General features: G+C 55.9%; 1 protein-coding gene across 1 annotated transcript; it reads right to left on the reverse strand.

Moving 5' to 3' along the window:
• Positions 1-9,324: 9,324 nt before the first annotated feature.
• Positions 9,325-9,591, reverse strand: CGGC5_v005183 (uncharacterized protein; the record flags this gene model as incomplete). The annotated part of the gene is made up of 1 exon (XM_032033017.1): positions 9,325-9,591. The coding sequence occupies one exon, from the start codon at positions 9,589-9,591 to the stop codon at positions 9,325-9,327; it is 267 nt and encodes an 88-aa protein (XP_031893407.1).
• Positions 9,592-13,965: the final 4,374 nt, after the last annotated feature.

The raw sequence follows: 13,965 nt of genomic DNA on the forward strand, positions 1-13,965 counted from the left end.
CAATTGAACACACAAAGACATGAGCCAAGCTACTCTTGGGAAAAGTATCCCGCGACAACATGCACACTCCCTACCCTTCAACTTGTCCAGCCCCCGTCTCCATCTCACCATCTTGAACCCTTCGAAAAGCCGACCTAAACCTGACTCTAGTTACTGCAGCGTCCACTGGGGCAGCCATCAAGCACGTGTGTCTTGGATCAGGAAAAGCCAGGCTTGGGGGCATGTTTCGGACGTCTGTGTGTTGCGGATGTATGAGTTGGTTATGTGGTTATGACGCCAGACCGGACCCCGGGTGACGAAATGCCGTGTGCCTAGCGGCTTCTCACGCCCTAGGTTATTCGGTGGCCCTCTGTCTCTCTCATTTGTCGGCGTCAGTCAGTCAGCCATCTGCTGTGCGACTGAGACAGACCTCCGCCGGGACCGGGATTCGAGATCAGGGGTGGATACATGGCTCCGAATAGTGGCATTTTGTGTTTTTCCCTCACCCAAATGTCCCATCAGCAATCAGCAGATGCGCGTTATCTGCCGATGTGCGAGTAAGGCGCCGCTTGGCTCTGCCTTGGGCGTTGGTTGGGAGCCCGTCAATTGGCGCCTCCGGCCCAATCAATCTATATTACCTGCAGCGAAGATCAATCTCAAAGTTTTTCTGCGCAGCGCGGAGATGGGGCCCTCGGGAGACGTCAGTGTAGATCACCAGTCACTGTGGTGCCGCGAACCCGACTCCACGGGTTGGGTTTTTGACTCGGGCACGAACGGTGGCTTTTTTCAGGCAGATGGACATGAAAGCTATGAGACAGACAGGCAGACAGACAGACGGTCGATCGGTCGGTCGGGCGGGGTTTGACGACGACAGGGGGATATGCGTCACGTCGGTGAAGCTATTCACGGCCGGTCTCTCGTACTCGCGCCGTCTTTGGCTCCCGTGTTAGCCTGACCAGCTCACCGGGTCAACTATTACACATATCCTCGGCCTCGTCATGGAGAGCGAGCGTGAGTATTTGGCATACGTAGCCTGAATTCCTTCGCTCCGCCATCATGACGGCAAGAAAGGGCACCGGCATTTCACGCCGTCGTCCTTGAGCCTCAACCCGTCCCTCTAAGCGTCGTTGAAAACCAAACATGCCGAGGCTGCCGAGGCATTCTGCCCCTTCTCCGTTGAAACGCACCGATCCCGCGAGAAACGTATGGGACTACAGATCCAAGACGCCGAGATTCCTGCGGTGCCGGACTGCTTACGGATAGCCGTGCTACCAGGACACCGCATCTCCCCGGACTCCCGGACTTTGCAAGAGCCAGACGGCGAGCCAAACACTCGCTAGGTCGTGCAAGAATCGTACACACCCCCTTCCCCGACGGCAAGGAATACAGGCTCTTCCAAGACGGCACTAGCAGGAGGTCGTGGAAGAGTCGGAAATCCCATCGTGGTAAGACCACACTCTAAAAAGAACTCGGGACGAAAGGGGAGACAGCAGCAAAGACGAGCAACCCCCGGAGCCGATCATTCCCGCGACATCTTTGCCCACTAATCACCCCGTTACCCAACCCGTGAACGCCGCGGCGCCCGTTCAGAGGTGCGTCGGGTTGATGTCATTGCAGACCCCGCCGGCCGAGTCTAGACCGTTTCGGCTGCGACGTTTCGTTGCGTTGCGTTGCGACGGTGAGAATGGGTTGGGGGTGTTCCTCTCTCTCTCTACCGCCAAACCGAGTCTAGACAGTGACATTTCCAAACAGCCCCCTCCCCCCCCCGACATGGCACGCCGTGGGCGCGAAAACAGGGACCCTGAACAACCCGCGATGCGAGTCGGAACTCTAACTTTCCCTTCAAAATCGCTTCCTACGGTCCATGAGAGGTCTAGAAGCTCGCGTGAATAGGTCAAAGTTGGCCCTGGTCGAAGGGGTAGGGTGATGCTCTCGTGGGATTTCTGGCACGAGCCGTGCGGTTGCAGTAAGATCGCGGCCGTGACGTCGGGGAGGTAGACGAAAGGGTCCAGGCCGGTCTACCGTTTCCTCTCCCCCTTGATGCCGTCACGCAAAAACCAAGATTCAATCTGCTGCATCTGCAACGTCAAGTTACAACTTTACCCGCCATGCAACTCCCGTCAATTCCCGCGGACCGTTGCCGCGACTCGTGCGACACGGCGGGGAGGAGAAGAGAGAATTCAACTGAACTCCATCAACTTGCGTGGCATGTGGGTAACAAGCACGCATCTTTGACACCCGTAGAAAAAATTGATGCGCGGCAAGTGGGTTCCGATGTGGTTCCGAATAGCATCATCTCAGCCAAGGAAGTGAACAAACTGCCAACGACCAAGGCAGTTTCTTCTGCACTGGGAAGAACTCGCCGGCAGGCACGTCCCAGGTTTTTTCTGATCTGACAACTTGCCAATGACCCCCCCCAATGTGAAAACAACCTAACCCGCAACGCCCACCCACCGAGTCCACAATCGAGATGAGATGCAGCCGTTATCGAAAGATGATGCCCCATGGTACGATGCAGGATCAATCAGCCCATAAACCTGTCAAACGTACATCGGCGTCCGTCTGTCTGCATGCTTAATCTGTGTCGCGCGCCCGCCCCCCCCGTAATGCCCGCCGCCGTCCGCTCGCTCCGTGGGGGATTTCGCGGAGCCGGTTTGTCTCGCGAACTATGCCTCGTTTTTGACATCACCATGGCCTCTTTCTGCTGCCATCGGAAACGAACGAGGGTTGCGGCACGGCGGGAAAGCTTGATCATGTATCACATCAGACGAGTTTTTCTGCCCTCCCCAACCGGCGGTGCACTGCCCTTCATCGTACCAGAAGCTTGGTAGCCAGGGGGAAAAAAGAGTACGAGGAACACCTCGGGGCTTGGTATCGTCTTGGTATGCCTCACGAAAGGAACGCACGGCTGCCCGTCACTCTATCCAGCCTTTCCGTGTAAAAGAGTAAATCCACCGTATGGGCTGATGGATGGTCAATGTCCGTAACATCTGCCCAGAGCCCATCCATCGCAATACCCCCGCCGTCTTTCATGCTCTCATTGTTGCATCTTTGCATATCGGTGCTTTGCCCCGATTATCACGAACGGTGATGCAGCTGCCCCGTGCCGCACCGAAAAAACGGTTGGCACAGCTCCGTCCGTCCCCCTCCGGTTGATGAGACCATCTCTCCGTCGCCCGTACGGCGTCGAGGGCGTGCCGTGAGGAAATCCAAGGGGCGAAGACGGTTCTGCGGGGGACAGGCTGGCAACGAACGGGTGGGCGAGCCGAGCAAGCGACGTCTGCCTCTGCCACCACGCCGCGGGATGATTCCTGCAATGAAGACGGGCTCTCCCTTGAAGCCAAAATGTTTCGTCTGGCAGGCCGCAAGGCACAGCCCAAGCCGAGCCAGCCACCGAAAATGCAGGCCGCCAGCGAATCACATTGATCCTTCAGATCTGCAGTTATTCCATGGGCCGCAGCGTCCGACAGCAAAGGCCGGCAGACCCAGCACCGTCTCAAGGCCCCCCCGAAGGCAGAAGACGCTCGCTCAACTCCCGGACCTGAACATCACGGCATCTGCGAGACCCGGATCTACACCGGGGAGGGCTTCCGGGGCCAGCGTCCGTCTTTTTCTGTTCTTGTCTCGCTTTGCATAGACATTTACACAGCGCAGCCTCGTTTCTGGGAGAAACTGACAAGCGGGTGAGAAACAAAACGCCCACAGCCTCAGTGTCTCTAAACCCGCCCTGTCGTCGACGCCGATGCGGGGCATGGCATGCAGTGGAAAGCAGTTCATGAACCAGAGGACCCTCCACGTGAGCCTCATTCTCTGGCAATCTGCAGAAACACACTCCAAGATTGTCTTGTCCTGAAATTTAGCAGATCTGAGGGGACCAGCAAGATTACACGCAACAGCTGCACGAGATAGTGTCAACAGGGTGAGCCTAGTGTAGACGGTACTGTAGAGATGCACAAAAACACGGTTATCACCATCTCGTGTCTGCACGCGATAAGCAAGCACCAAACACCAAGTCGTATCGCAGCAAGTGAGGCAACCCAGGACCCCGGGCCGAAAGAAAGAAATTCAAGATTTGCACATCTCAATTGAGCAATCAGAAGACACCATCACGACTCCAGCTGCTCTCTTCACAAAATTTCCAAGGTCGACCCCCCTCCTCCCCACCCGAATCTGAGCTGCAAGTGAAGATCACTTCTCAGTATAGCAACCAAGCAAAAAGTGAGGCTCCAGCGAGCTGGGTCAGTCCCCCGAATCACCGGCATCAACCAGGTCCTTCACCAAGGAAAAAGGGAACAGAGACACCTGCGCAGCCCCAAAATTAGCAACCGCCCTGCCCTCTCACATTAAGGGACCGTAGATCGTTTGCCCATAAATCTGTAACAACCGTACTCCAGAAAAAATAGAGGCTGTCTAGTGGGTAATCAATCAAAATTCCATAACCGCGAGTCAAAAGAGAAAACGTTGTCCCTAAAATGGGAGCGTCGTATTCTACGTCAAACCGGCACGCTCACCATCTTGAACCGTGCATTTCGTTATCGTGCCCTTTCCGTAACGTTCGTGGGTTGAGGTACGGATACTCCCAGAAATAACTGTTCAGCCGCGAGCGCGCCCCGTCATCCCAAAACCGTCCCCCTACCGTGGCATTCGTTGCACAATTTTCAGCTGCTGCGCTCGAGTGTGTTCGGGGTAAGGTAGATCCCCCTGGCGCCGTCGATGTCGTGATAGCCAGCCTTGCAAGCTGCAAAGCCTCCCCCGCCATCACCACCAAACCCCACAGACGCTCCCACGATGATCCAACGCGACGACCTTTGCGGATAATGGTGATGTTCACCTCTTGAAACAAGACACCCCCCGCCATCCCATCCGTCTCAACCCACGATTCACACATCTTCATCCCTTTCATCTTTCCCACTTCGCGCGCGACGCTGCATCATGGCGTCCCTGATCAGCCGTCGCAATCCCGTAAATTCCCATCTGGCTCCCTCCGAGCTGATTTCCCAACTCGTCGCGCCGCGTGGTAGCTACACAACAGTGGCATGGATGGAACCCTTTCACGAGGACTTTTACCCCACGAACACTGCGACCAAAACTACAACATCAGCACGCTCCTCCTGCTTGGTACTATTGTCGACTGTGCTTCCCATATCATAACCGACATGGGGCGCTGTTGATATTGGGCAGGGCGCCATGCAGAGGCCCCAAACAAACCGCAGAGCAGCGAGAAATACGCCGTGCGACGACAACGCAGCCGCCGTCCCGGAGTCTTCTCCGGCACGCATCCCATCCGAAGCAGCAGCTGACAAGAACGCATCGACCACATGCGCGCGCCCACGATGTGACCTCCGTAAAATACGACCAAAGCCTCTCTCTTTTTCCTAGGAAGACCATGTCTCCAGCGCCCAGTTCATGCCCACCCAAGCACGCCCATTAAGCATACCTACATGACACGACGCCGTTCAAGGGGAGTCCTCAGCCGCGCCGGTCTCGCTACATTCCGGCGCATAACCACCCCACGGACAAAACAAAAGCACGCAAAAGAGACACGCCCGCGCCAGCGCGGTTTCTGATACACCTTCTTTTTTTTTTTTCTTGCGACTGCCATCCCGGCGGTTTCGCGGTTAAGCGAGGCAGGGCTGAGGTGGCTTCCCCCTTTGGAGATCATCACTGCGCGACGGACATGCGCGAGACGAACCTGTTGTTCTGCGGATAGCTAGCTAAGCTGAATCCACCAGTGTGCGACGGCCGCAGGACCGACGATCAAGACCCAGCTGCCGTTCCGTAAATGCTCTTTTTTGGGTTGGTGGTCATGGTGTTGCGGCTGTGCCTGTCTGTCGTCGGCTGCCATCCGGTCTCTGCTTGACGTTGACATACCCGTCTTCCTGCACGGATGATGAATGCAGTAAGTGGTGGATAGTGTGTTGTAACTTGCTTGCCGTCGGTTGCTCGGATTTGCTGCATGCAACGGCCACAGCCACCGCCAAAAACACCAAAAGCAGCCAACCAACCAACCGCTTGCTGAGGGGTGGGAGTGTGCAGGACCACCACACCTCACCCAAAAAATCAAGATTCTCTCGCATCTTGGATGGATGTTTTGCAGCATCTTTCTACGACTGTGGAATGTAACATATGCATGCGAGGAGAAATAATTAGAAACAATGGATCTCGCAACCGAGACTTGGCTTTCGTTTCTCTTGTACGGTTGTGTTCTCTCGCAACGTGACAGCACAGGATGCGATGCGCAATGCACCCACAGCGCCTCCTCTCCATACGAAAGAAAACATCATCATCATCATCATCATCGCACGACGTAACATACCGCCCCGAGCTCTCCGTCCAGCTCGCGGAGGCTGCACGCCCGAACGGTCTCTTCCAGTAATACTCGCAACCCCATCAAGGTGTCCCAAGACATTCCCCTTCGGGCCAAATACACTTACCGCGGACCAATCTTTCAAAATGCGAGCGCCCTCTCGCGGTCACGGGGTTTCAGCTCGTCTAGGAACGTTGGCAATTCACCGGCCGCGCAGGCGTAACCTTGAGCGGCTCGCCCTCGTCTAAGTTCTTTCGCCCTGTCTATCGTGCTTGACCCAAAAAGGCCCCTCGGAGAAATCGATAAAACCAAAACCCATGAAAGGCTGAATGAGGAATACATACAGATAGCGTCTAATCAGCAATCACGGCCCCACGCCAAGATAGTCAAATCGCGAGGTTAATCGCGGGAGATTGCAAAGTAGCGCCGCGAGAGATAAGTAGCGCGCTCAGGGCGCTTTCTCGCTCGGAAGGTTTCCGGTGCAAAGGCGGAAAGCACGGAAGGGCCAAGAGTCAGTTCGTTTTATTGCTAGGTGCGAATACAGAGTAGAATAGGGTTTATCGTGCACCCGGATAAGGCAGGAGATGCGTCTTCACAAAAGGAACAGAGACTAGTTTTTGACTGAATTGCTTCATTCGGTTTCTTGTTCATAGTCGCACTATCACTACCGTGTTTCTCGACTGGTATCTGCAATGCAATTCCTGAAGTCCCAATGCTCCACCGCTTTTTAAATGCTGCCCATAGAAAAAACCACAGAGGGTATTGTCATACAGTGATCCGTCTCGATATCCTTCTTCCGTTTGTAACGCCAGTTGCAGAACTTTTTTGCGCGGGAATAACAAAAAACAATAAAACCCCAAAGAGGACACGAGGATTGTGCCCCGTCCGCCCCATAAGCGCTCATGATGCCATTCCCATACCGCTCCCCCATTCCCTTGTGCCCCGCCATGGAAAGATTGCAGCAGAAAAAAAAAAAAAGGCACAGAAATATTGGTTGTTGTCAAAACAGTGGTGAGAAAAAAATAGCGCTCATGCGGGTCGACGTCAGCAGCTTCTGACGGTTGCCCAATGGGACTCCTGCGCGTGCCGCTAGAGACGTTGTCGGGCGGGAACAGGACCCCTATGATTCCCCAATGACGTCCGCATCGTCGACATGTGCGTTTGTGGCTCCCCCCCTCCAATCCCCTCGACTGGCCCAGCAGAGAGACTGTTGCAGCAGTGAGGGGAATCAGGGGAACTGAAGGAGGGGGATCCCTTGGGGGTGAAAGACATCATGCACGATGATGTCTTGCTCCCGTCGCATAAGGCGCTAGCATGATGGTGCCAACGCCGTTTGTTGTAGCGAGTGTGGAATGAAGGGACCCCTGGGGAACAGAGAATTAAATCTCGTACCGCGCGAATGTCGGCAAGTGGATCGATTGCCAATGCATGTCGTTCGCGAGGGAAAAGGCGAGGCTCGTATCTTGGGATGAAAGACGAGGTCGGGTCCCCCCGTTTCTGACTGAATGTGGATGTGGACAGCCGAGGCAGGCGCAGTGCGTGCGTTGGTTCGGAATGCAAACAGCGAGCACAAGAGCGCTGAGACTGCTGCCTGGGCCCCGGGCACGGATCCATGGATAGCCGAGGCTGGTGCTTGGGGGTTTTGCCCAATGGCTGGCGATCCCTTGTCTGCCGAGACCAGGTGCGGCCAATGAGGTGCCGAGAAAAGCAGATCTGGTGGATCACCGCCGCGCCCAATGGGAGATCCCGGACCGGGGATGACTAACCCATTGGGCAGAGAGGAAGCAGAAGTGAAGATGGGCTCTGCCGAAGAAGAGAAGAAAAAAAATATTCCATAGGGCGTTTGGGCGTTTGGCCAGGATGCATACCCAAACTCAGCCGCGGTTGGGCAAAGAGCCAACCGCCCGACGAGCGACGAGATGTCTTCTCAGCCAAACATCTCATGCGAGATTGAAAGGCGAGAGTCATCTGCAGTGGAGCCAGATCATGTCAGGCCATGACACCGTCGTCTGCTGGGCGGCTTCATTGGCTGTCGTCCACGGGTAGTGGGAGGGAGAGCCAAGTGCCCCACCGGGAGTCCTGTCGGCGCCGAGTCGGCGTCCAGGTGCGGGCCCGTTCACCTGGAGATGGCCGGGGCAGACACAGAACATGGACGACGGAAGAGGCGCCAGGCACATGACTGCATTGAGCTGTTGGTTGGTTGTTGACTTGCCGTTGTTGACACCTGTTGTTGGTTGGTAGGCAATGTCAATGTGATGCAATTTAATTGCCGTGGCAGGTGTTTGCTGGCTGCTGCTTGACTGCGCAAAGTGCTGTGCCTGTCTTGGGGTTCGTGTTCGTGGGGCCCGTGGTGGGTTTGTTTCATCGTGGACGGGTTGACCCTGTGACGGTATTCGAAGCGAGGTCGAGAAGAATCCAAAGAGCGAACACAGACAAGCGGGTCAAAGAACCCCCCACCTGACTGGTCGAATTGGAATGCGTCTTCTTTTTTCTCTTGTGCTTCTCTGAGCCGTTGCCAATTGCCCGCCCTGAATGCGGAAGAATCGAATGATTGATGAGTCGGCTGGGTGATAGGACCCTGACGCAAGCCCCGAGTGCCGCAACGTGCCGCCGTGCAGGTGATCGGCGGCCCTCAGAGGACAGGACGGCCCCGCCGACAGCGTTCGCTCCCATTCCGCGGAGCCTTAGTGCAAACTCAAATGCGGCCTGGGATCGCCGGCCGACTGCTGATCCTGGGGTCCTGGAGCAGGTCTCACTCTGTTGCTCCCTTTTCTGAGGTAGAAGAGAGGGTTGTTGCAGAGTCAAGCTGAGTAAGACTGAAGTCATACCCGAGCCGAGTCGTGACCACCTATGGTTGTCGAGACAGCCTTTGCCTGGCGTCCCTGGTCGTTGGTGGTGCGTGTGATGGTCTAGCCCGTCGTGCATCTGGGGCAGTTGAGGCCTAGGTCATCGTCGATGGTTGGTGTTGTTGATGTGTTGTTTGTTCAAGTTTGTCGTTGTCCTTCCGTCACCCGTTCACCCAGCCATGGCGGCTTCACTCATTTGTAACCGACCATCTTGGCGCAGCGCTCGCAGTAGTAGAGGTTGTGCGCGATACGGACCATGCCGGTTGAGCTGGAGTCGTCGGTGGAGGTGGCCTCGACGGACCTCGCGCAGCGCAGGCAGCGGAGGACCTCGACGGAGGCAATCGGTCTGGCGACGGAGTCCATGCTTTGTCTGTAGGACGAGGACGCGGAAGAGAGGTCGGAGTCGGAGGAGGACGAGGAGCTGTAGTGGATCTTGGCAGGTCGTGAGCTGGAAGGCATGTTGGTTGTTGGTGGATGTGGTAGTGGTGGTAGTTGTTGTCCTTGGTGTTGGCACGTTCAGTGTACCCTTGGTGAAGTTGTATGTTGGAGATGGCTTGGTGTCAAAGTCCAAAGTTGGGTGGGAAGTGAGGCCGGTATAAGTGGTTGTGGGAAGGCTTGATGATATATAGGTAGAGTAGCCTGGGAAGGATAAGAAGAGTGGTGCACAACCCAAGAGGGGGGGTGGGAGGGCAGGGGGGAGGGTAGCTTAAGAAGAAAAAGGAGTGAAAATGAGGACCAGGGTGAGGTGTCTGGTCTGTCAGAGGGCGTGCGAGTTGCTCTCCCTCGGGGTGTGTGGGATCGACAGAAGACCAGATGGACGAAGGGCAAGCGTCAAAATTGTGCAAGAACCGCGGAGACTCTTCTGTCTGTTCGGACACGGAGGTGACTGAGCGACCGCTGTCTGTCTGTCTGCTGCCGAGTCTTCCAGAGAGAGTGTTTTTTGTGCAAGCCTGTGCTTGGGGGGAGATGGTGCAGACGCCCAGCTTGACAAGGGTGGGTAGGTGTCTCTGCTGTCCAGCCCAGCCTCAGTCAGAAGACAGGACAGGGAACTGGGGGAGTGCGCAACGTCAGGCACAAGACTGCGCAGAGGGCAGAAGCCAAGCCCAGCCAAGCCGAGGGAAGGGGCGTGGAGAGGGGTGTGCGATGCAGATGCAGAGGGCGTGGGCGAGTTTGTGCAGAGGCAGACGGTGGTGTTCTGCTGTGGAGAGATGGTGTGGGTGGGGAGGACGAAGACCGTCGACGAGCAGACGGACGGTCGGGGATGGGCGAGACGGTCGACGCCGAGGGTGGAGACGGTGGTGGTGTGGTAACGGAGGGGTGTGCACCGTAAAGTTGACGTCGGTTAAGGTTCCTGGGGGCCTCGCGTTAGTCCATGCTGCATTTATTACGGTATATGCATGCTGCTGCATATGCACAAAATGAAGGGGCGTGCGAGCATGCATAGAAAGGGGGAGGAGGCCTCGTACGATAAGTGAATTCGCTCTACCGGGGCGCGAATACAAGTTCAGCTGGATAGGGGGGGCGTGTGCAGCTTGGCTTCAGCACAGTTGTGACGGCAGTGTCGAAGCAAGAGGACGACGAGGACGACGACGGGAAGAGGTGGTCGATGTTGGTTGGTCGAGATGATCTCGACTCAAGAGCTTCTTAGTCGGACTAGCCTTGGGCAGCGCTGCGGATGGCAGGTTGATACGGTGCTCAATCCCAAGGTAATTTGGCCGGCTCTTTGGGTTTCGATAGCTTTTTGAGGCCTGCTCTTCGCACTTTCGCTTATGTGTGTGCTCGTTTTCTGAGGCCTGCTCGCTTCCGCACTGCGCAAGCGTATATCCTTCGAGGATGGGTGTGATGGGTTAGGTTCTTTTCTGGAGGTCCGGTCAAGGCCCTTGCTGAGGTTGTTCTTCAAGCGGACACTCGGTGTGTTTACGTTCCAGCCAGTGGGGAGCTTATTTCAAGCAAACGAGCCAGTCGCGGACGGCGAAGAAGAAGAAAAAAAAAGAAATGTTTCGACGGGCTCAACAAAGGATGCGTTTCCTAGAACGGGGTGTCACGGCAGATGGACGATGGATGGGGTGAGGGGGGCTTCGGGGAGTTTTAATACATGGGCGGATTCAGGGTCCAAACGGACGATAATATGATCAATCAGACTTCTAGACCTATTTCTGATCTCCATTCCCATATTTGCGTCGCAACGCTTGATCGCATCCATGGAGGCTCAATCCATCGCCGATGCCAGGATGCCCAGGGGGCCACCCCAAGACACAGGCAGTCAGCTCATCAGTCCGAGACGCTGGTAGACAGTGGCTTGATTGCGCATCTCGATTACAGGACTTCTGGGGGACCGAGGCGAGACGAGGCGAAGCCTGGAGAGAGGGGATTTGATGGAGCTTGAAGCATAGCCGTGCAATACAGACACAAAACGGCGGAGCTAGCAAGAGGAACTTGTGGCGCCGGATCAACCAGCTGGTTCCCTCCATCTTTCGACTTCTCATTCATCAAGACGGGGAGGGGGAGCCACACGACCGCGAAGCGATGTCAACGCCGGCCGTCTTACGTGGAATGTTGGCGTCTCATAGGGAGGCCGCGCGGGGAGAAGTGGGTTCCTTTGGGTTGGACGGCTTTTTCGCTTTACCTTTGACAAAGCAAGGGGGATAGGATAGGATAGAACGGCATGCGGTATATACGAGCCTCTTCACTCGAGGCATGTTGAAAATAGAGCACGAGGTTGAAGGTTTCACGTTGACCGTGTATGTATGTCAATATGCAGGCCCATGGCCAATTCCCCGGCTGCCTGGGGTCGGAATGGGAATCTGGTGAAATCCGAGTCACCAACGACTCGCCACCAACACACGCGATTTGAATGGTCGCAATCCGTGGAAAGACATGCGTACGCACACCATCACGCTTAGAAGAGAGCTTAGAAGTCGCAATGAGGCACAAAATGGTGGGAGGTGGAAGCCAAGTCCCCTGACGGGGAGCACCCCGGATCGCCGACGGATCCCCCCTTGTGGACCACCGTCTCGACTCCCCTCAGACCTCTGGAGACGTTCGCAATCCTTTGATCAGAATAACCTGCGACTGACAGAATTGGGGCTGCACCGGCATGGACGTCTGGGATTGATGTGCCCATTACTTCTGGGGACCGTTTGCACGAAAGCCCCCTCCCCGTGGATAATACGGCATATCAACCTCAGAAAGATGGGAAACTTTCTGACGGAGGGTAAATTACAATGGGGTACGGGATATGGAGAAAAAAACGCGCGCATGCAGCATTGCAGAGCGAGAGTCCACGCACGCACCACGCCCAAAACGTTGGCCTTTTTCGAAACCCCGTGCGTGGACACTCTCGCGCATCCACAGGACGGGAACGTCCTCAAACTCTGAGTGGCCTTGGGACGGACGGAGGGCCCGAACCATGCGACTCTGGGAGGGAATTGCATGTTGCCGTAAACCACCGCTGTAAGGGTCCTGGGTTGACCGGTCAAAGGAGACGTCGGCCTCCATTGGAAAGACGGAAAGGCATGGGAGGGGGCCATCGAGATGTGATACCTGTCCCCGTGGTTGATATCAGCTGGGACTATCCCTCGGGAACATGGTTTGACAAGAGCTGCTGCGGACGAGCACCACCAACCGCAGCGGAAAGAAATAAGGGTTGCGCCACGCATTGTGCCTCTATTCCTTACTGCCGCCATCCTTTCCCCAATCAGCAAGACCACCCCCTCATCCCGAAGGCTATGTTGAAGGATGAGAGAGGACTGTTCGATTCGGGGTCCTAGAGCTTCCCACCGACTCCATATCCCGGCCTTCCGGGAAGGGGAGGGTCTGCCTCTCGGCGAACCGACGGCACCATCGCTGTCGCTGCGCGTGCGAGAGGGACCCGGGGTCGGGGAATTTGTTTGGCGTACAGACGGTGCTGTCTCTTGTATATTCGAACTGGGGACCGACGGGCCAACGAGAGAGCCGTGGCCCCCAATGATCGAAGCAGAGACTAACACCAAAGATAGGGCAGGACCGCAGCTGCGTGAAGTGTCAATGGGGATGGAGAAGAAGACGAAGAGAAGCATGGGCCAACTCTTCATCAATCTGCGTTTGCCTCAGAGCTATTTTCTCCCCTCGTCGTTTTGTTTCTGTAGCTATTTTCCCCCCTCATATCATGCCATGCCATTGCCAATGCTGGGGGAGGCGCGGCACAGGGCTGAGAGGGATTAATCTGCGTGAGGGAGTAAGAGAAACATTTCATTTCGATGCAGAGAGTTCAGCGACAGCCCGCGAGAGTTCTCAGCCTGAGACTGCATGGCAATTTCTGATCCATCGTGATGAAGGAACGGCGGCGCGCCCAGAGACACGGCCGTTGGGAGGATTCCGCCGAGATTTGACTCGACTCGGGTTCGGGGGCGCGGGAAGAAGGGCGCTGCGCGGCGGCGCACCCATCAACTTCGAAATTTCCAAAACCCTAAAAATGGGAACTCTATCAAGCCAAGAACTCAGCGTGAACGTCTAGACCACCATGGTTGTCCAGGCAGACAATAGATTGAACAGACACAAACCTCCGCCCAGCAGTGCCTTCGAGACAGCAGACACACAAACAACTAACATACTTTGTGTGACATCCAACGAACAAGTCATTCCATTGGAAGGCAGAAGCAAAGCCCCCTGCCAGCCCGCTCCATCCGCCACAAGACCACGGGATGCGAATTTCGATTCTTTCTCGCATCGTGACTTTTTCTCGTTTCCCATCCCAGATGTGCCGCGCATGGCATTCTCCGATTTCCAATCAGTTCCCCGAAACCCCTCTTCTTTCCGCATGTCAACAAAGCGGCCTTCTCGCGATGGCGCACC

Source organism: Colletotrichum fructicola, assembly GCF_000319635.2.
Source record: "Colletotrichum fructicola Nara gc5 chromosome Unknown KSG_Nara_v1_contig03, whole genome shotgun sequence".
Classification (NCBI taxonomy): Eukaryota; Fungi; Ascomycota; class Sordariomycetes; order Glomerellales; family Glomerellaceae; genus Colletotrichum; species Colletotrichum fructicola.